At 41.1% G+C, this 22,675-nt stretch overlaps 1 protein-coding gene across 2 annotated transcripts in view; it reads right to left on the reverse strand.

Moving 5' to 3' along the window:
- Positions 1-10,530: 10,530 nt before the first annotated feature.
- The window catches only part of robo3 (roundabout, axon guidance receptor, homolog 3 (Drosophila)), an 87,024-nt gene continuing 74,879 nt past the window's right edge, over positions 10,531-22,675 (reverse strand). The window contains exons 15-27 of one of the 2 annotated variants that reach the window (XM_054625137.1): positions 22,344-22,468; positions 21,595-21,781; positions 20,012-20,263; positions 19,657-19,696; positions 19,330-19,469; positions 18,889-19,170; positions 17,662-17,812; positions 16,938-17,156; positions 15,990-16,186; positions 15,605-15,712; positions 15,023-15,190; positions 14,177-14,319; positions 10,531-11,021 (exon numbers count right to left, since the gene is read on the reverse strand). In XM_054625137.1, the coding sequence (XP_054481112.1) occupies positions 11,010-11,021; positions 14,177-14,319; positions 15,023-15,190; positions 15,605-15,712; positions 15,990-16,186; positions 16,938-17,156; positions 17,662-17,812; positions 18,889-19,170; positions 19,330-19,469; positions 19,657-19,696; positions 20,012-20,263; positions 21,595-21,781; positions 22,344-22,468 (2,024 nt within the window). In that variant the 3' untranslated portion in view covers positions 10,531-11,009. Of the gene's footprint in view, positions 11,022-14,176; positions 14,320-15,022; positions 15,191-15,604; positions 15,713-15,989; positions 16,190-16,937; positions 17,157-17,661; positions 17,813-18,888; positions 19,171-19,329; positions 19,470-19,656; positions 19,697-20,011; positions 20,264-21,594; positions 21,782-22,343; positions 22,469-22,675 lie in introns of both variants that reach the window. The other variant, XM_054625136.1, reaches the window with a different exon arrangement.

Raw genomic sequence — 22,675 nt, forward strand, 5'->3', positions numbered from 1 at the left:
TTGCTTGAAAGGAATAATATTTCCGACAATTTACAATTTAATTAGATTCAGCTTCAACACGCTCTGTCTCTAGTGGGAGGTGAGAAAAGATCCTCATTAAGACAGTATACCGAGTGAAGTGAGTGAAAAAAATAACCAAAATGTCTGTTTTCGAATACTTAGATTCAGTTTATAATGATATAAAACAGAGAAAAGCTGCAAATAAATAACTGAAATGTTTGCACTTCGTCAATGACATTTCTGTCATCGGATAAACAGCTAGTTGACTAAAAGTTTCAGCGCTGCACTTATTACTAACAAGCTTGTATTCATTATATACAGTGATGGAGTCTGGTTGTCTGGCTCACAGCAGTGAAAACAAACTGTGTTACTGTGTATCACTGGAGTCGCCGTCTCAGATGCCCCCACTGCCAACACCTCGGTGGAAAACAGCCCAGAGAGGACTCCTTGGAGACGCAGACTGTTTGGTCGACCAGTGGTATGTTTCACAGGAAGTGCCAGAGCTTCATCAGATAACTGATTTTTGATACTTTGCTTTCGATGTAGAAAACCAAAGATGCTTGACGTGATTCATTTTGACATTTGTTTTTTGTTTTTACTCTACAGAAGAGACAAACTAGTCCCAAAAACCCTGCGGGGGATGAAAGTGGACAATCTACAGGTTCACAGCAGAGGTAAGAGAAACCCTCCTCCTACCAAGAGGGTCCTCAGTGTCAGTATTACTTTCTCCTGGTAGTGTGAGTAACAGTATGTGAATTGCAAATGACGATCAGACTTGATAATGAATCAAATATAAATATCCTCAAAATACAATTGAGACTCCTTTAAAACTAAACTATCCCCTTTGCTCGTCAATAACCTTTATTAATTAGAAGATTATAATAACTTAAAATACCCATACAGCTCCTCAAAATCAATTGGCAATAACCAATGTGGCATTCTTAACAATTACAACTCAAAATGTAAACAAAAATATCTGAATGTTGCTTTAACATTTTAAAATATTACATCTATTAAAAATGATCTGTGGGATAATCAAATTCAAAATGTATGAACTATAGTTCTCATAATGCTTTTGGGAAAATGAAGTATATTGTTGCCATGGATGTCCTAGTATAGTATGCCATAGTATTGTCACAAAAAATGCTGTAGTACAGTTTGCCACAGAAAAATGGCATAAACAAGGGCATAGTATAGATTGCCATAAAAAATATCATAGTACAGTATGCCATAAAAAAGTCTTAAATAATTCCATAGTATAGATAGCCATGGACTGTTATGAATAGTTTTTGCATAGTATGTCAAAAAAAGTCATAGTATAGTATGTCATAAAAAAAGGAAATAAAATATGTGATAGTAAGGTGTATCATCAAATTGCTGTGAAAAAAGTCACAGTATAGTATTCCATAAATTAGTTGTAGTCATAGAATATTATATATCAAAAGAGTGTAATGTCATGTATAGTTTGCAGTACAATTGCTATAAAATGTCATGGTATTGTTAGCCATAAAAATGTAATGAATAATATCATAGTATAGCTTTTCATGAAAATTCCATGAATAATTTAGTTGTATGCCTTAAAATCATCATTTAAATGTAATTTTATAGTTTGATATAAAAAATGTCAAAGTAGAGTAAACCATAAAAATGTCAAATTTTAGTATGCCATGAACATGTAATCAGTATTGCCATATTAGTGAAAGCATTAAAAATGTCATGAATAATATCAGAGTATAGCTTTTCATTTACAAGCCATTAATAATGTTGAATAATATGCTATGATAAAGGTATAGTACTAAGTGCACATTAAATGTTTTACTATAGCATGCTATGAAAACTAAATTAATAATTCCATAGTATAGTATGACATTAACATGACAAAAACATATAATAAATAATGTCATGGTAAATTGTCCCATAAAAATGTCATAGTATAGTATTTAATACATTTTTTATTAATAATCCCATAATACAATATGCTATTAATTTGCCATCGAAATGTCAAATGTAATGCATTTGTTTAGAAGGAAATTAAATTACCATAAAAATGTTGTAGTATTGTATGCCAAAAGAATTTCATAAATATTGCCTTGGTATGTTATGACATAGCCTTGTATTGTATGCCATAAACATGTAATAAATAATGTCATAGTATAGTATGCAATACTTATTCATAAAAAAAGTGGTATGATATGATTATTCCATGATGTCATTGTATAGTATGCCATAAAAGTGTTATTATTATTATATATATATATAGTTTTCCAGAAGAAATATTATTGTATGGCATAAAATATCATAAATAATGTCATAGAAAGTAGTGAATACAAATGTTTGAATAAAATGACAGTTCGGTATTCATTAAAATGTCATCAATAAAGAGTGTTTATTTGCACTGATATTCATTTATTAATAATTTGAATACACTCTGTTCCTGCCAAATACAGTGACTTATTCAATCAAATGATTATACTATTATAATCATTTATAAACATGCTAGTGTAAATAGCCATTACACTATAAATAATCAGTGATGATGTTGTTCTTTGACTTGTGGAACATCTTATGGTAGATGTTGGTACTTTGAGAATCAGTTTTTTGATTGCTTGTGTATTTAGTCGACCTCGAACTCGGACCACTCCAATATGCATCATTTTCACTTAGCTGGAGTAGCTTGGGTACCTTCACTTACTATCGTTGTCTACCAATGGGGCATGTTGTGAGGATATGGTCCAGAGTTATTCTAGTAACCGCAATGCGACTGTGGCTTAGTAGTAGAGCGGGTCGTCCTTCAATCAGAGGATCGGCGGTTTAAACCTCAGCGCCGCTAGTCCATGTCCATGTGTCCCTGGGTAAGACACTTAACCCCAAACTGCTCACAGTGAATTAATGTGTGTGAATGTTAGAGAGTCCTGATGGGCAGGTGGAACCTTGCATGGAACCCCCTCCATCAGTTTATGAATGGGTGTAAATGGGTGAATGATGAAGTGAGAGAGGCTTCGAGTGGTCGGTAGATAGGCCCTATTCAAGTATAAGTCCATTTAACATTTGCCTTTTACCACAATGCAATAAATAATTGGCTACAGACCAAATGGGGTCTATGCAGATATCAGGGCACTATTCATGCAGATGTGAACTAAAAATCCTTTTTCACTGATATATTTTACTTAATATATCAATCAATTTCATCACTTTTTGCTGCATTTTGTTGTTATAAAATATGATTTTTTTTTTTTATAGGGCCATCACCTTTACAATTATGCCCAAAACATGTGTTTTGTTCTACCTTAGAAAAAAACTAAAGCCCTTTGAGGAATTGTGCCTGTATTTATGTGGTGCAGTCATTTTCTTTTCAAAAGAGGGGTAGGCTTTGTTCCACTGCAAAAATATGAAATAATTGAATTTGAGCTCTTTTAATGTCTTCCTTTCCCTTTTTGAATTTCGTTTTGAAGATAATCAGCCTGCTTCATTTGCAGTTATTGTCAAAGGAAGTCAGGCAGACCTGCAATTAGGAGTGACGTCAAAGCAGGCTGAAAACATGAATAATTGCAAAACAGATCAGACTTTCTACCACAAGCATCAAGCTTTAGACTGTGTTAAAATATCACATCATGTCAGATTTATTTCATCTTTATGCAGTGCAGCAGGTAGTGGACTATTTGTGTGTGTCTCTGTGAGTGTGTGTGTGTGTAGCGGACTACCAAAGAGATAATCCTTCATCTGTCTGCTTCACTAAAGGTCATATGTTTCTACATGAAGCCCCCAGCTCCTCTGAGCAGCACACCCGCTCACTGATGGACCAGACCACACGCTATGAGGCTCACATAGCACACACACACACACACACACACACACACACACACACACACACACACACACACACACACACACACACACACACACACACACACACACACACACACACACACACACACACACACACACACACACACACACACACACACACACACACACACACACACACACACACACACACACACACACATGCACACTGGTTGCCCTGGGGATTTGTGCATCACAGATTTTGGTGTATGCCAAAATACTTGCTTTATATAGAAAGTCAGCAAACCAATGACCCATATTAGACATGGCCCTAAACCATGGACACACTACAAACACACACACATGAGCACATACACATGTATATTTACTGCGTGTCTTCCCTGTAGTCTGTTATTTAACCAAATGGATAATTACCATTAAAAGACCAGACATAAACACATGGGCGAGTGTGAGTGTAATTAGCTGAGCTCCTAGCTTTAATAAATACAGCCAGACCAACATCATGATATATCACCCTGGACTAGACCCTTTTTAGCACTTTTATATAACACTTAAAGCATCTGGCAGATTAACAATATTACGTTTACATATTCAGGCTGTCGTAGTCCAAACCCCAATGCTATGTTTTCACTCCAGTTACTTTATAGGCGCCACTATTCACACAAAACCATGTAACTTTATTGATCTGTTTTGAAATGAGGTTAGTTTTTACAAAAGTAATAGGATTGTACAGGGAATCGACACAAATAGAGTATAAGGAAGCAAATAGAATATAACATGAGAGGAAAATAGATAACAGAGACACAGGCAGCACCTCTCCAGTGTGACTACAGGAGCTGGGCTCTGTCTGTGTTAACTAATTCCTGCTATCATGCAGGCGGCAGTTCAGGTGGCAGTGACATGCTCCCATTGATCGACTGCAGTGGTTAGCTGTGGCGTTGTATGCTAAAGCGGTAATCATTCAATTAACTGGAAATCAATGGCACCCATGGTTGATCTGTTTCAATATTGCCCTGTCAGTCACACAGGGCCAGTTGACTGCTCCAACACACACACACACACACACACACACACACACACACACACACACACACACACACACACACACACACACACACACACACACACACACACACACACACACACACACACACACACACAAACTACGTCCAGTTCTTATAAACAGTCTATGGCCCTAGTGCACGCCACAGACTGTATATGAGAAATGGCTTTAGTGACCGTGACATCTCTGATTGGTTTGTGTTTTGATGCCTTGAGTTTGGCGTTTTGGCTCTGAATATCTAGGATTTTTGCCGTTATTATCTTGTTTTTTGCATCTAGTCAACAGAAGATATTTGGACTGTGGAGGATTGACTTAGAAATGCTGTATACTACTTTTGATAGTGTTGGAGACCTTTTAATAAAGGTATCCTCACCCTAAAGCATACCCTGCTTTATGGTCTATTTGACTCTAAATGGACCATAATTTACTAAATGAACATCACGCTGTATTGAAGAAGACTTGAAACTAGAGATTGAGACCATAAACTCATGTTTACAATGTTTACTGAGGGAATGAATCAAGAGAGAAGTAGAGTCATTTTCTCATAGACTTCTATACAACCAGAGGTTGTAATAGTGTGCACTGGGGCCCATCTACCCTACGCCAAAGTCACCCACTTACTATGGACACCAGATTCATCCAAATGTCCCAGTTCGTTACGCATTTAGTTTTGTTATCGCCTGTTGGCACCATCCTGTAAACAAACATGTATCTATAAGAAGTCAACTTTTCAAAAGCAGCCCTGTATCAGATCTTTTTAGATGTCTTGTTTTTTGTTTTTTTTATCTCTTTTGTTTTTTATCTCATAAAACTACATAGTTTTTAACGATTTTGTACTTCTTTGGAGGGGGTAAGCGACAGGTAGGTTTGATGTATTGACATATACTGAGGTAATGATTATATGATGAACATACAAAATGTTATTACTAAAAAGGTCTGTTCACTCTGGGAAACGCTTGTGGCCTGCAGCCGGTCAACGTGCAGTAAGATAACATGTTCTGTAGTGTGCTGTCGTTGAACAATTACATCTTTAAACATATATATCAATACAATATAAAAGGGTAAAATATTGATCATTTTGTAACATCACTTAAATGTGTTGAGCGTTTTGTTACCCTGCAAGCATCTAAATCATTTACCTTCTACATCCTCTGACCCTGCTGCCTACATAATGGCTCCATTTTAACGTCTATGTATGCATCACATCAGCCAGAAAGTCACAGACATCCATCTCTGCTGTCACGGGGAAAATTAACATGGAAATTGGTGTGTTGCATTTTGGAATGAGGGTACAGGGCTCTAAATGACGCCGGCCCCTCCCTCTCATCCCTCCTTTTCTGTCTCTGTCTCTTTTCTCTCCTTTCAGGCCGGCGGCCCTCTTCCTTCAGGCCCGGTGGGCGTTCTGGCCTTGACACCGGCCTAATGAATGAGCGCGGTGATTTATGGCTGAGCGAAAGGGAAAAGAAGGGAGGGATGGAGGGGTAGAGGGAAGTGAAGGGGGGCATGGAAAGGGTAAGGGGTGTCGGGTCACGCTGCAGAAGGTCAGTCACGTAAATCTTCTCCTCGTCTTATCTGCTGTCCTTTGCTCTTGTTTGTTTTTTAATTCCACAGGCTCATGAAGGCTAACACCTTAATATGCAAAATAATCTGTGTACGGACGTATGACAGGTGTGGCTTCCCTGCCAAGAAAGAAACTACATAACATGGAAGAAAGAGTCTAAAAATCTTTCAGCACTTCTGAGAAATATAGGGAAAATGAGAGTATAATAATTTAGTAGCACATCTAATCCCTCTGAAATATGTTTGCTAATATAAAATGTAGTTTTTGAACCTCTTGAGATTATTACAGCAGCGGCACTCAAACAGATCTTTCAGTCTGTAATAAGCCAGTTTTTAGTTCTTCTACTTTCTAAAAGGACTAAAACAATTTTAATCTTTGGCCTAAAATCAATTACAATGAATAGATATTCTTGATTATTTCTCAAAGTAAACATCAAATATGAAATTATCATTTGACAGTAATACAGCCAGTCATGGAAGAGCTATTCTTTATATTGGCAAAAACACAGATGTTCTCAGCTAAATTGACTATATGTATTCAAAGTAGTGGTTCTGCTGAACAGGTGTTATAAGATTGTCAATACTGATGCATCAGGGCAAAAGGTTTATGTTACTGTTGTAGCTGCTCGAGAAATATATATACCATATGTCACAACCCCTCAGATTTAGGGCCCACCCTGACCCCTTGATTTGGAACCACTGGAATAATATATGTGTATATAAGTGACTATATATATATATATATATATATATATATATATGGACCGTGGTATATCCTGCTATGCTGACATATTATATACTAGTAAACTATTATATACACAGGTAAAATACAAGCAACCTCAGGTACTGTGCTGAGGTATACTGGATGAAGAAAAAGAACTCAGTTTGTACCAGTGACCTCCACAGTCACTGGGACATAAGGTGTCCCTTTGGAAGTTACTGTGAACTTCTGTTGAACCCAACTGTAATTTCCTCTCTGGGTGTTTTCCTTAGGGTCACATGATCAGAAGCACTGCATCACTCTACAGCATTCGTAACCTTGCTTCTAGATGGTCATATCTCATCAATACAATCTATAGAATTTCATCAATTCCAGCTACTGATTTTCCAGTTCATGGGAAATCGTAAGATGAATGTAAAGTATATGTTGTTTACTCTGGATTTTATTGGATTTCAATTGTTGGGTCCAATAGGCCAATTGCTTATGTTAACAAATCTCTGAAATACTATATTGTGCTACAGTTTAACACTGATTAATAAAACGATGAGGCTATATTCTATATTTTTCTTATTTTATAGAAATCCCATTAGAAGACCATAAGAAACTAATGCTTTTGAAATTCACTTTACAAGCCATTGCTTTGGACCACACGTGGTTCTTTAATGCTGTTATTTGAGGTCAGGTCTGAACTGATCCCCAACGAAATCAGCTCATGACGTTTATGTAGAAAGAAAGTTGTAACACTCTCTAACTGAATTAATCTGAAGCATAATATAGAACATCATTAACTGAAGCCCATTCAGAAAAAACCTAAGGAAATGTAAAGAAAACACTAACACCTATGTTCCACCTATGTATAATACTGAAATATAAGTGAACTAGGCCGCATAGAGGTTATAAAAGGTGTCTTATAATCAGACCCTAAACAACCATGTCAATCAAATCTCAATCATTCCTCCTACGTGTGTTTTCATGTTCTTTTTTTCCAAGTGTTCCCTCTGCTGCCACCTCCTCCGTCTCCATCTGTGGACGGCAACAAAGCTGGTGCTGCAGCATGTCATGGTGCACCTTTCAGCTGATCACAGAGCACCAAAGGAGAAGCACACACCCCGGGCCTCTCCGTCTAGATGTGTAGCCGAGCCGGAGAGACGGTGTCTCTCTGCGTGTGCCGCGAAACAGCGAGCCTCCGTAGAGCACCAGAGGGCGATGCATGGCCTGTGTCAGGCGGACAGCAGGAGGGAGTGTGGGTTGCACCCTCAGAGTTGAGAGCTTGGCAATTTCGTGCTCCTCGGGGCGTGCAGCACTCGCCCAGGTGCAATCCACTGTGAAGCTGCAGGACGACCGGGGCGTCGGGTGATTAAGAGGCAAACACAACTTCAGCAGTGAGGCAGTTTTTAGTTATTTATTTAGGTCTGACTGGAGAGTTTGGGGGCTGCACGGTGGTGTAGTGGTCCCGGGTTCAATTCCCGGGCTGGACAACCTTCTGTGTGGAGTTTGCATGTTCTCCCTGTGTCAGCGTGGGTTCTCTCCAGGTTCTCCGGCTTCCTCCCACAGTCCAAAGACATGCAGCTTAGGTTAATTGATGACTCTGAAATTGCCCGTAGGTGTGGATGTGAGTGTGAGTGGTTGTCTGTCTCTATATGTCAGCCCTGTGATAGGCTGGCGACCTGTCCAGGGTGTACCCTGCCTTCGCCCATTGACAGCTGGGATCGGCTCCAGCACCCCCGCGACCCTTAACTGGATAAGCGGTTACGGAAGATGGATGGATGGATGGATGGAGAGTTTGGGTATGGGGTTGAAGGCTGCAAGAAGTTTAGGTGTTGAATGTTTTAGATTTGCTTAAGGAGCTTGTAGAAGTTTGTGCTAACACACAAGCATACACAGATCTCAGCCTTCATTTTGCTTATATGACTTACTGTATATCAAGAAGAATTTCAGATCTGAATCTTTAAGGATATATTTGGGCGAATAATACCCTAAAGGGATGGTGGAACATGAGAGGATGCATGCACACATTGCTGTTTTAAGTGCTTTACTGGATGCAAGTCATTCATATCAACCCTGTCTCCTACTAAACAACGTTCCCATACAGCTAAACTGCATTCTCGGTTAGGTTTCAAGGGGAATTTATATCATTACGTATTACAGTAGCAGTTTGTAACAGTTTAAAACCTTTGGTTAGCGTTCATCAACAGTTTTTCTGCGGAATCATTTGAAATTTATTTATGAAACATCAAAAGGCAAATTGAATCCACAAAATACGTTAACCTTTATATGTAATTCACAATGCAGTTTTGGCATTTTTAGGAGACAGGGCTGTTCAAATTCATGTGACTGATAACTCTCAGGTGAACCTTAGACACTGGAGACCTCCATGACTTTCATGTGACACCAAGGTGTAAATGACCTTTAAAGATTGGATGAGTTTTAAATGCTCAGTTACACTCACCAGCACATATGCAAAGAAAGAAACAAAAAACATGCATCTTTATAATCATTTGTATGTGTTTTAAATTGACATTTTAGTCTGTCTTACAAAACTCCCATGTTCACAAGTACGATGAAAACCTTTTTTGCTAGCTTGTTCCTCCTACCGGCTGAGAGGAGGTCCCCTTGTTGTTTGATTATAAGAGATAAGTATAAAATATACAGTCCTTGTTTGTGCAAAAAATGCATTCTTAAGTTTAGCTGAAGCTAATATGAGGCGATGCGAGGCACTTATTTATAGTATTGCTGCTGTGGAGCTTTCCCTCCACAGCAGCTCATCAAGGAAACAGCTTAAGGAAACATAAAGATGGAATTTCATCATTACAAGAGAGAAAGAGTGTTGCTTTAATATTGAGTTGACAAATATGAACATGTTGTTTGATACTCCTACATCGTACATGACAGTTTTTTCCCATTAGCATTTATCTCTATAGGTGTAGTCTGAGGAGTCAGGAGGCTCCACATATCTTACAATATGAAATGCCACTTATTGTGACTCCGCTGTTGTCCTGGAAGCTGCTCCAAAGAGACGAGTGCAGTCATACGATCAGCAAATGTATTTTATTGTACATTTACAAAACAACAAGAGTACAAAAAAATTCAGTCCACAGACATAGCTTTTGTTTGTTTTGGAAGGAGTATATGCAAATACTTCACCACTGCAGCAAACAGTCCCTCAGACGACCAAGGGGAGGGTGCGCGAGAGGAAGAGCGAGGGGGGGGGGGGTTACAATCAAACTTTTATAAAGCTTGTCTGTCTGCTGGCACACTGGAACGTTTCGCTGCAGAGGAGCCGATGGGGAACATAGAAAAGTATGACATTCTTAGCGGACTAGATGGGTGCAGGGATCCCGGTGGGAGAGCGCTCGGGGGTGGGGTGGGGGGGGGGGGGGGACCCGCTCGTTTTGGCTTTTCCGACCAACAAACACACTTTGTGCTTCATATTTTCTTGTTGTTTTTGCCATGACAACAAGAGAGTGCAACAGCAGTTAATGCTTTTTCCAAGAGTATACATTTTTGACTAAAAAAGGTTGGCACATTCAAGAAGACATGAGCTTTTTTTTATTTTTATAACAGACTTTTGTTTGTTTCGTTTTTTCTATCCTTATAAATACAATATACGTCTCTTTCCCTGTATCCAGAGCCCACAACAGAACAGTACAGACACAGATATTTACAAATCAAGGAAGAGGAATGAACTCGATTGCCCATAAATAATCGTAGTAAAACCAAAAAAATAAACATGATGTAAAGTCCGTTGTTGCTTTCTTTCACAGCGATGACACAGAGTGTACCATCCTCTCGTCCAGCTCTTTGTGTCCACAGTGACAAAGATGGTGGATGATGGAGGCGTCGACAGAGTCACTGGTGTCCTTATCTCATTTCCTGAGAAGACAAAAGTATTTCAACATCAACAGAAATTCTAATTGCTACATAGAACAAAGTTTCATTTCCATTAATCGAGGCAGACGTCTGCTCACGCTTACGTTTTTACACACTATGAAGGAATAAGCAGTAATCAGTCTGGAATAGAAGACTCTGTGGCCATGGTTTTGAATCAATTTGGTCAAAAATCTATTTCCTCTCAATTATTTCCCAATGTTGCTTTTACATTTTTACATTTTGTTTCCTAGAGCAGCATTAAGAGCAAGTGTCCACTGTTGAGGGCTTGTAACACTTTAAAGTAATGTGGTGTTTTCCTGTAAGCCTTTCCATATATCAAATATACACAATGTTTTATACTTGGAATCATTTAGTGGGAAAATAGAGTTGTTCAGTAAACCTCTGCAGCTCTTTCCTTTTACAATTCATGTTCCTGGGTGGATTCGGTTTAAGAAGAGGAACTTTAGCTGCAACACACAATTTGCTACAGCACAAAAGTAGCAGTGACGCTTTGCAACTTTCATGACTCTGCATGTCATCTATGGTGACTGTCATTCTGTCCTCCTTTCCTTTATAGTCCTACTGCACACAGGCATTTGTCAAACAAGATGAATAAAACACTAAGAGAAGAAACAGAAACAGGAAATAGAACATCGGGAACGTCTCAGCCACGAGAGAGAAACACATTCATCAAGAAGACGAATGAGGACGACAGCGACAGAAACTGGCAGATCTGTGAAAATCAAATGCTCTTTTTTTAACACTCTAAGAAGTCAAGGTGCTAATTAGAACCAAATATGGTTCTCAGGCTTGTCCTCATAATCTACCCCTTTTTGGTTCCTGGTTCCACCTGGAACACTTTCAAAGGGTTCTACCTGGAGCCATCTCTGAAAGGTCCCCTATGAGACTTTCTACAGACAACCCTCTATGGTGTATGGTTCCACACAGTACACTCTCTGGAGGTACTATCCAGAACATTTCCACCATCTAAGTGCTAACAAACCCTTTTATATTCCAAGGATTTCATCGTTCTCATATTCAAAGGGTTTCATCTGGAACCCACCAAGGGGGTTCTACCTGACACCCTTTCATATCCCAATGTTTTTTTAATCTAAAACCCCAAAGGTGGTACAGTGCAACCCAAAACAATCATGGTTCCGAAGCACAGTTTTTTTCCACATCGCTGGTCTGCAATGGAACCCAATGAGCGACAGAACTGTTCGCTAAAGTGACGTTGACCTAGTGCCCGTCTCATCAATGCCTATCCAATCCCAGTGACTCCATATTGGATGTCCCCCCTTCTATACACGTGCTTATTGTCCCCCCAGCCTCAGAGCTGATGTAACAGACCCGAAGACAGCAACAACCGCCTGGTTGTCCGCCGGGGTCAAAGGGCAAAGATAGCAGTCAGCAGCACCGCGGGAGGAAGCAGTAACCTAACCCAGGCTTCCTGTAGAAACACACCAAACTTTATTAAGAAGCTTTCATGTCCCCGGGAAGGCGTGAAAAGGCCAGTAAGGGTCAGTTTGGGGGGGTGAGGTGTTCCTTACTGCTCCACAGGGGGGTGACCTGAGAGGCTCCAGATACAAGGGAGCCCTATGTTTGTATGTGTTGAGAGCGAGCAAAGGAGCAATTGCATTTGTGTGCGTGTCACTTTTACAAGTTGCTTTGCTACGTTCCCATGTCGGATGTGTGCTGAGGTCAGCGTGGACTGACCCCGGACAGAGACATCCTTTCTCTCTGCACACAGGCTTTATGGAGACGCCTCAGGTTACAGCATTAAACCTAACAACTACAGCACTAAAGGGAGCATCAAAGCTCATTTCTCATAAACCCATGTGTGTGTGTGTTGGCTGTTTGGTGTCATTTCCTCTCAAAGTGAATTCTAATGGTTTACTTATAACCTGACTGATTGTTGCTAAACTGACAATTTAACTCAATTTGCCTAGGACTAAGCTAAAAGCACTGATGGTTAGTAACTACATATATTTACTATAACTAATTACTGTAATCTAGTAAACTCAGATAAGTTTTTTCATTTTGTTCAGTAATCTCCAAATGTTCTAAATTCAATTTTATATAATTTTTTAAAATCTATTTGTACTGAGTAAAAGCCGTGAAAATATAAATAAATAAATATATGAAAATATGGATAATCAAGCTCTGAATAAAGGTTTTAAACAAAAAGGAAATTTGGAAATTGAATTAATATTGCAAACATTATACGTGCAACTAATGGCAACTCTTAAAAAATGAAAGAGAAGAAATTAAGTTTAATTAAAATGAAGGTTAAATTGAAAATGGCTTTAGCTATTTGTCATTTCAATATCCAGATATCCTTTTGGTAAACATTTAATAGCCTGACCCCTTAGAAGTAGAGTCATTTAAAGTGTCTCTCAACTACAGCCAGAGACATTTTTTCTGCACTTTAGCAACACAACAAACGCTTTATAGATTTGATTTGGTAGATGGGCCGCACTTATATACAGAAGCTCTTTTGAACCTTAACAGACGGAGTGCATTACAATCTCATTCACTGAGACACTGATGAAGCTGCCACTGAGTCGACCTGTCAGTGTCTGACCCAAGGACACCGGAGGAGCTAGGGATCCTTTGAGCCATAGCAGCGTGAGGTGATTTACAAATCTTCTAGGCTTTCTATCAGCCACTACCTCTGTCTACCTAGAGTAATGTAGAGGGACACGTCGAACACTAGCTCGCCTCCACAGCATAAAATAACCGCAGAGCTTTCCACGCGGCTTGCACGGCTTGTTCTGCCATGAAAGACAGCAGCTCGACGCGAGGGAGCCTGCAGGGGGTGCATTTAAAAGAGTGCTCCTGCAGTGAAGCGCACTCCAGAGAGAGCAGTGCTTCTTACTGTAAAGCCTATCCCGAGTAGACGTAATGGTAGATCTGTATGTATGAGCGTGAGTGTGTGTGTGTGTGAGCCTGCACGTTATGAGATTATGTATGTTTTATGGAGCGCAAGTAATGACGTGTAGATAAAACTAAACCACACGAAGAGGCTTTGTTCCCGTGCTCATGAATATCTGAAAGCATCAATTATTAAAGAAACGTTTGAGGTGAACATTTTTTTCTCTTGGATAGAAAAAAAAATGCAGTGAAATTATAAATTCATTAGCGTTGCTGGATACTACCTCGGTGTGTTTCCGGGCTGAGTTGAGCCCTCGGGAGCCCGTGGAGCCTCTGGAGGAGGAGCTTCCTGTGGTCGAGCAGTTACTGGACATCTGACTCCTGGAGAGGTAACCGGCCTTACTGCTGTACGGAACCAACTCCTCATCTGAGGAGGCAATGACAGACAGGAGACAGGGCTAACTGTGAGGACTTTAAGTCTGTGAGGCAATACAGCGTTTAAGTGGGGAAATGATGGTTAATATATATATAAATAAATATATCTGCTTGGTTTAGGTATGACTTTTTTATGCAAAAACAGCCCCTGCTAATTCCTTCCACTTGTCCACATTTACTTCTATCATAGGCTATGGTTATTAGCTGTAACTGTTGCCTATATAAGGAGGTAAATGAAAAGTAAAAAAGTATGATTTTCTCTACAGCAAGGCATCGTGCTGCAGGATTTCTGGATTTTCTAACACACAGCTTGTTTTTTTTATTTATTATTATTATTATTATTATGAGCACAGCTGCATGTTATACATGTGACCACAGCATTAATTCAAGTAATGATCTGGCAATAGGTCACAAACGTTTTGTATTCCAGCCAGACCAGTTGTTCCTCTACTGCGTAACACTGTGGGAGGCAGCAGTGCAGTGCAGTAGCAGGGCATGATACAGCAGAAACATGGAATACTCTGTACTTCTAGGCGTGGTTACAACGCCGTACACGTGTTGTCTTTTCATCCCATCTCTGATTTCAACAAAAAGTGACCTCAGGAGGAACATGCACTCTCCGTGCTTAATCATCTTCTGCCGTACTTAAAAAACGCCATGACTGAAATGCTCCACTCAGTGAAACTCTGCCTTACTGTCGGTTTGTCTTTGTCCCGAGCCTTTCCGTTGGTGGCTGCTGCTGCTGTATTCGCTCCTCTCCAGGGAGGACGGAGCGCCGTTCACCATGTTGCCGGCCTCCGCGCACCCCTGGGGGCCCCGCAACCTGTCCTCCCCTGGGGGCGGCTCCGGAGGCGGGGGCAGGTCTAAGCAGAGACAAGTAGAGGGAAAGAAACATGCATGAAGAATATCTGAGTTTTTTCTGCCTTTTAGTCGATGCATTGAAGCTAATTTTGTATCACGTTTTTGTTAGATTCCATTGCTTTAAAAAATATTTATTTTGCTTATTCATTCACAGACAGTGTTGAAGGATATCTGGGTGTACGTGCTGGATTATTATGGGGTACATTTATTCACTCACTTACAACTAGCAATGAATAGTGAAAGAAAAATAGACAGAGCTGTTTACTTAGCCACTGAGAACATTCATTCACGCAAAATAATTGTGAACTCCTTTTCCGATATGTTCAATAACACATACTCAAATTGAGAAACATGTCAACAATGGAGGTGTTATTGTTCCCTATAACCCTGAAACGAACGTATCTGAATCCACTCACCTCCTTGCACGTCTCTTCTGTACGCTGAACTCTTTGACACCTTTTTTTTCACGCGTGATTTTTGGTTGGGAGGAGTGCATGCATCTGCTGGGGATGAGCGGCTGTGCACTGTGTGAAGACAGGGAAACCAACAGAGAGAGTTGTTTCCTTCCTCCATACTCAACAGAGCAATTTATGTATTCAATGCATATGGATTAGTGAGTCAACACAGTTCTAGGCTGAATGTGTACATGCTCTCAGCTCTCATGATCTTGTTTGCTACTGTGCTTTTGTGTGTGTGTGTGTGTGTGTGTGTGTGTGTGTGTGTGTGTGTGTGTGTGTGTGTGTGTGTGTGTGTGTGTGTGTGTGTGTGTGTGTGTGCAGGCTTGTCAGTAATTTTCTTTACCGGGTGTAGAGGCGCCGTTGGTGTCGTCGTTCAGGGCCGGCCCCTGGCTGTGGAGGCCACGATGGGCAGGGCTCTGGCACTGCAGCGTGCCAACCTCCGGTGAGCCGTGATGCTGTTGGCCGGAGAGGTTGGGGTTGGACTGGGTGAGCAGCGGGCTCGGCGCCTGGGGAACTGGCACTGGACCACAGGGTAACCTTCTGCTATGGGAAGTAAGGGCAACGCGTTACTGCTGAGAACAAATGGATGGAGGCGGAGCCTAAAGCTTTGGTTCAGAGTGAGGTTTACAATAACAGTTTCAAGCTTATCTGCATCATCTTTATTTAAATGGGTAGTTTAACATCTGGCCATGGGGTGAGCATTGTTGCACACAATGACGTTTTTTTTTACTGAATATTAAAAAAGTATTGTGGTTGATGCGTGAAAAATGTGCAGCTACAATGTCAAAATGCATTATTAAAGTGGAACTTGACACTTAGTATCCTAAGTTTGCTAACATTAGCCACTTTAAGCTACCGGTCAGACCAGACCAAGTAAGGCTGTAGACGCAAACTGATTTGAGCAAGGGGGCATTTTATGGCTTGTAAATTTCACTGAAGATTTTGTATTTTTTGTCTTTGAAAATGTACATAGTTGCTCAAAGGAACAATAAAATAACTTTAAATGAATTAGATGATGCTAAAAAAAAGAACTTTATTTTATGGAGGAATTTCTCAATGTAGACAGATTGATCTGAACAAAAAAACAATAACTTAATTTATTCATTGCATTAGCACAAAAAAACGTGTCCTTCGGTTAACTGAGCAGAGGACAGTAGACGGCAGAAAGGAGGTTTGCGTTCAGTAAAGCAGATGACTGTTTGTTCACGAGAAGAGTTCAGGGTAACGAGGAAACAATGTGGGTTCAAATATGAAGCCAACCTCCCGGTTAATGCCGCGCTGGTTCACATACCGTAAGAGCTGCTGGCCGTCGACGTGGTTAAGGCGGGGGAGGTCATGGGGTGCTCGGCTCTCCTCTCGGGGCGACGGCGTGAGCGTGGCGGTGGACTGGTGGCTGTAGGAGGTGGCGGGGGAGGAGGCGTTGTTCCTCTGTGGGGGACAGGGTCCATCCTCGCTGCCCTCCATCAGGTAGGTCCTCTCAGGGAGGGGGGGACACCACTCCTCGTCCGAGCTACACAGACAAAAGAGAACGGTCACAGTTAGATGATACAGTGTATGACATGTAGCTGGATCTTATCTGTGTGTTCCTAAATGACATAGTTAGGGGGCCTGTAGTCTCACTGGCACTTGGGTTCCATGTAGCCACGAGGCTACTTAAACATTAATGCTGTTCTTTCACAAGAGTTAGAGGGCCTTGCCGATGGCAACACTGCAGGAGGCTAAGCTTTCCACTTTGGCGGGATTGCTGCTAGGAGCGTGAGACAGAATTATAGTTTGCTCTGCGGTTGCAGAGAGCGGCTGGAAAGGAACACAGCAAATTGTGTTAAGAAAACAGCTTAATCACTAAACCCAATTGACCGAAGCCGAAGGTAATTGAGTTGTTAAAGCCGGAGGCAAAAAGAGCTGCATTTGGTTTGGATACGCGGTGTGCCTGTTAGAGGTGAGGGTAAGTCTAAACGATGGTGTAGCAGTGTGATACTAATTTATAGAGATGAGTGTGTGTGTGTCTGACTCACCCTATGTCCATGTCCTCATGCTCGGGAGGCTGCTCGTCTCGCTCACACTGTTCCAGCTCTCCAATGGGGGGAGGTGGGGGCAGCGCCTCCATCCAGGTCAAAGACGGGGTCTTGACCGCCTTGCCCATCGCCTTCTGCTTGGGCTTACTACCTGTGAAACACAGAAAAATGCTGTGATTCACTGGAGGAAGATACTTTTTCACATAGAGCTGATTCATCATGAGCATAACTGACACATGACACATATTCCATGCAGGCCTCTGGCTCAATGATATGGATATGGATGTAAGCGAGAGGCAAAATGGGGCAGAAAAAGATCTATTTCCATCTGATCGTTGAAGAAAGCTTCTTTCTCCCACGTTCAGAACTCATGCTAAGTGAAGTTCATTTATTTATACAACAGCAAATGTCGAGGGCAGAATTCAAACCAGTAATGGATATATGGCCTGCCTATTACTATTACTTATATTATTACTTATTATTACCTATTACTTATTATAATTTTTTGTTGTCCACTAATCTCATCATTTTTTCGACTGATTATTTCACCCCTTTTGATGGAAAAATGCACCAAATGAATACATAGCTTGTATTTCTGACAAACTAGGGCTGGGCGACATGAAGAAAATAAAATATCACAATATTTTTGAACAAATATCTCAATATCCAAATTGTATTTTCAAATATTGATGCTTTCACAAAGTATTTGTAAAGAGATTTTTCATAAATAACCATCCGTACTGTCGATATAAGGGCTAAGTGGGAAAATGTAAATAATAAAACAGCTAGAACAGTCTGGTATTGGAACAGTCAATTCAGAAAATAACACCACTGTACTTAAATGCAGCCTTCAAAACCAGGAAATGACACTTAACCAGGAAATGACCAACATACGATATCCAAAATATAAGACGATATCCATTTTCATGTCACGATATTGATATAATATTGATATCAAAATGTATAAACCTTAAAATATTCAGTTTAATATCGCATACAACAAAAAGAGCAGGAAGTCACATTGAGAAGCTAGAGTTCTAGATAATTATTGTTTTTTGCTTAAAAAATTACTTGATTATCAAAATACAGCCCCATAACTTTTTTTGCGCTTTTAATAATTCGAGCTCAAATGAAAACATATAATTATAGATAAATGTGAAAATAAAAACCCTTTGAATAATAAAAACTAGATATGACAAGTCATGTAGTCTCTGGGGCCCCCCTCACCATTGCAGCGGTCCGGCTGGGCGTACTGAGCTCCTGACGACCCCGGCTGGGCGATCCAGTGTCCGTCCTCCTGCAGCTCCCCGCCGTGGGACGGTGCCTCTATCTGGTTGGTGAAAGGCATGATGGAGGTGGAGGCGTAGGGAGCGGTGGAGGCATGCTGGGCGTATGCGAAGCCGTTCAGGTCTTCGTTGGTGGCGTCGATGGTGCTGTAGATGGGCCCTTCGGTGGAGCCGCCCATGCTGTACTTCTCCGTCTGATTCAGGTAGTTGGAGATTCCTGCGTCTACACAGAGATGGAGGTCATAGTTAGCTGTCTTGCTTTGTTTTTGTCGTATTGAACCCTTCTACTTATCACAAAACACTTTGATGCTTTAACTCAATGAAACAGACAGACGTTCATAAACTGTCTCTACCAAACTACTCAGTGGAAGCAGCTTCCTACCATTGTAGTATCTCTCAGCTGTGTCGTGATTGCTGGTGCAGCAGTTAACTGCCTCTTTGCCGCTGTGGACCAGGTTGGTGGTGGGCCAAGAGTCTGCCAGCCACGGGTAGTTGCCCATGTTGCCTCCCAGCACGCCGGGCCTGCAGAGACATTCTGGCTTTAATTTAAGACGTGGTGGGACACAGTGCAAAAGCAACGGCCATACAGATGGAAATACAGCAAGAACAGCAAGTAAAAGGCTTGATAGAAACATGTATTCATTCATTTCTATGGATTATTGTGAATTTAAACATAATACAGATACACAGAAGGATAAAATCTAATTACCTTCCATTAAGTCCTGTTCCCTCTACATGTGGGAAACCAACTGTAAAAGACAAAAAGAGAACGAGAGAATGATGAGAGGAGTAAACTCATGGATGTTAGAGTTTTAGGGCCTACTTTGTCTTTTTGTACACTTAACACTTAATATCCAAGATCAGCTCTTTTCATTTCCCCAGAAATGTGCAATAAATCATGCAGGCCACCAAATGTATACAAAATGAAATGCTGGACTACAATCTGAATGCCACTTTACGAATGCCTCATTTCCACGACTTCCCAAACAAGTTCAGTCGTAGCAGACGGCAGACACAGAGTCACCGACCATCTACTGTTCTACATGTGAATCACTCCTCCTGACCTGCTGGTGTGTAGGCGAACGAAGCGGTGTAGTGGCTCAGCTCCTTCCTCTTCTTGCGCCGGCAGTAGATCCAGACGCTGAAGCCCATGAGGATGACCCAGCAGGCTCCGCCGATACCCGCGATGAACGCCGGCTGCTTGACCACGTCGGTGATCTGCTCGGCCAGACTCACGCTGCTCTCCTCGCCGCCGTCGCCCCCGTCGCCGGTGCCACCTCCTCCGCCTGGCACTGATGGCTGTTCAGCTGGCAGCTCTGGGGGGAGGAAAAAAGGGAGGATGGAGGGCAAAATGAGACAATATCATAAGAACTGAGGGAGCTCTATGTTATTTGATGATCTGTTGTTTTATCCATCCAGTGTTTCATATTGTATGGCTTTATTGTCTTTAAAGCCAAACAGAGCATCCAATAAAATGAGATAATCCTTTAAAAACCTAACAATGTATCCACGGTATTGGTACCATTATAATACATTGGAAATTATAGAAATAGAGTAAAGGGTACATCAGCTAAATGCTAACGTCAGCATGGTAACATGGTCAAAATCACAATGCTAACACGCTGATTTTAAGCAGGTAAACCATTTACCTCATCCCTAATCTTAAATTAGCATATTAGCATACTAATATTTGCTAATTAGCCCTAAGCACAAAGTACAGCTGAGCCTGATGGGAATGTCATTAGTTCTCCATTCATAACAAAAGTATTGGACGGGTTAAAAATTTGACTTGATGATGATATTTCAGGGATTGGTTTACACTCCTTAGATGAAAAGCAAAGTGATCACTGAAATCACCATGATTCATAAATTTGTGTACAAAATGTTATGGTAATCCATCTAACAGTTGTTTTACAGTTCAGACTAAAGTGGTGGACTGACCACAGACTGTATATAAAAAGAGGATGTAGTCACTTTGAAGACACCCATTGGTTTGTGGACTACGGGTTTGAAGCCTCGCCGTCGCCATCTTGTGTTTTAACAACCAGATTTGTGGGCAAGGAGAATGTTACAATTAACTCTCAGAACTGAAACACACACATTAAAAGGATTAAAGTTCTAAGACGAAAACACAGACAACTCCCAGACCGGACAACATCATGGTAGCGAACGGTCAATCACTGTGTAGCCCCGCCCTAAAACATCAGCATCATCATTTACTAAATGAACATCACGCTGTACTGAAAAAGACTTGAAAATAGAGATTGAGACCATAAACTCATGTTTACAATGTTTACTGAGGTGATAAATCAAGAGAGAAGAAGAGTCATTTAATCATAGACTTCTATACAACCAGAGGAGTCGCCCCCTGATGGTCAGTAGAGAGAATGCAGCTTTAAGGCACTTCAGCATTTGCTTCACTTATCCAAACCGGAGGTTGCAGGTGGAACGGACTTACCAACCTACAGACAAAGCCATTTAGGCAACTCTGCTAGCATGGCTCAAAATATAAAAAAGAAACTAAAGCTGACATCATTTTGAAATTAAATAATCCCCCCCCTCTAACAGAAAAAAAGTGTATCCGTAGTGCATCCGCATCTTGGTCCTAATCATATTTCTACATCTGTTTGTGTGACTGTGGACTCACTGATAAGGACAGACACCGGTTGACTGCGGGTGCCGATGCCGGCGCTGGTCACTGCCGCCACCTCCACCTGGTAGAGCACGCCGGGCACCAGGCCCTTCAGCGCTGTGGACAGCGTGTTCCCGTCCACCGTCCTGTTGATGTAGTAGCGTGTCTGGTTATCGCCGCCGCCGCTGCCTACACACCAAACCTGTGCGGATTCACAGAGACACCATTGAATTCATCATGTTGCTCATTTCTGCCTCTGGTTTGTCTTTGTGACACTTTTAAAAATCTGTCTCTTATCAGTCTATAGTGCTCAGTCAAGAGTGTGTTTACATTTTCATCCACTGACGAAATAGCTCACTACAGGCTGAAATACTTTGATCAGTCAGATATTCCCTGTGTTGAATGTACAGTAGTCATTGAATTTGACCACTAACCCGTGAGCTCGCCGCTACGTTTGAAGTCCTAAAAAACACAGTCTGAGGATTTTTCTTTCCCTTTGAAATGTTTTATCTCTGCATGTAACCCGAATGAACAAAATATAAGGTTCATCTTGTGACTGTCCAGAATCCTCCCAAAACCATCAGCTTCCTCATTTGTGAATGGTACGACTTGAATTAGGAAATCTGAACATTTTGTATATTGAAGGCAAATTTTGGAGGAGAATGTTGCAGTAGGATTGTGTTTTCTTTACGTGTCTAAGTGTTTTCTAGCAGTCGTGGCTGCTTTCAGATAAAAACGCAGTGACACTGCTGAGGCGTGTTTACCCTGTACTCCTGGATGATGCCGTTATGCATCTCGCTGGGCGGAGGCTCCCAGGAGACGCTGATGCTGGAGCTGTTGCTTAGCTTCACTGTTACCACTGTGACAGCTCTGGGTGGGGCACTGGGGACTGTAAGGGCATTCATGTCATTACAGCAACATACTTATGGTGAGCACAACGAGTACAAAACAAAATTTACAAGGCACTAAAAGCAGGGAGATACAAAAGACAAGTCAAGAAACATGAGAGTTATCTGTAGCAGGAGAGCCTTTAACTTTATCTTTTGCATTAAACAAGCAAGACTAAGCTACTCAGGCAGGTCGATCCAAAGTGCTG

Source organism: Anoplopoma fimbria, chromosome 24 (genome assembly GCF_027596085.1).
Source record: "Anoplopoma fimbria isolate UVic2021 breed Golden Eagle Sablefish chromosome 24, Afim_UVic_2022, whole genome shotgun sequence".
Classification (NCBI taxonomy): domain Eukaryota; kingdom Metazoa; phylum Chordata; class Actinopteri; order Perciformes; family Anoplopomatidae; genus Anoplopoma; species Anoplopoma fimbria.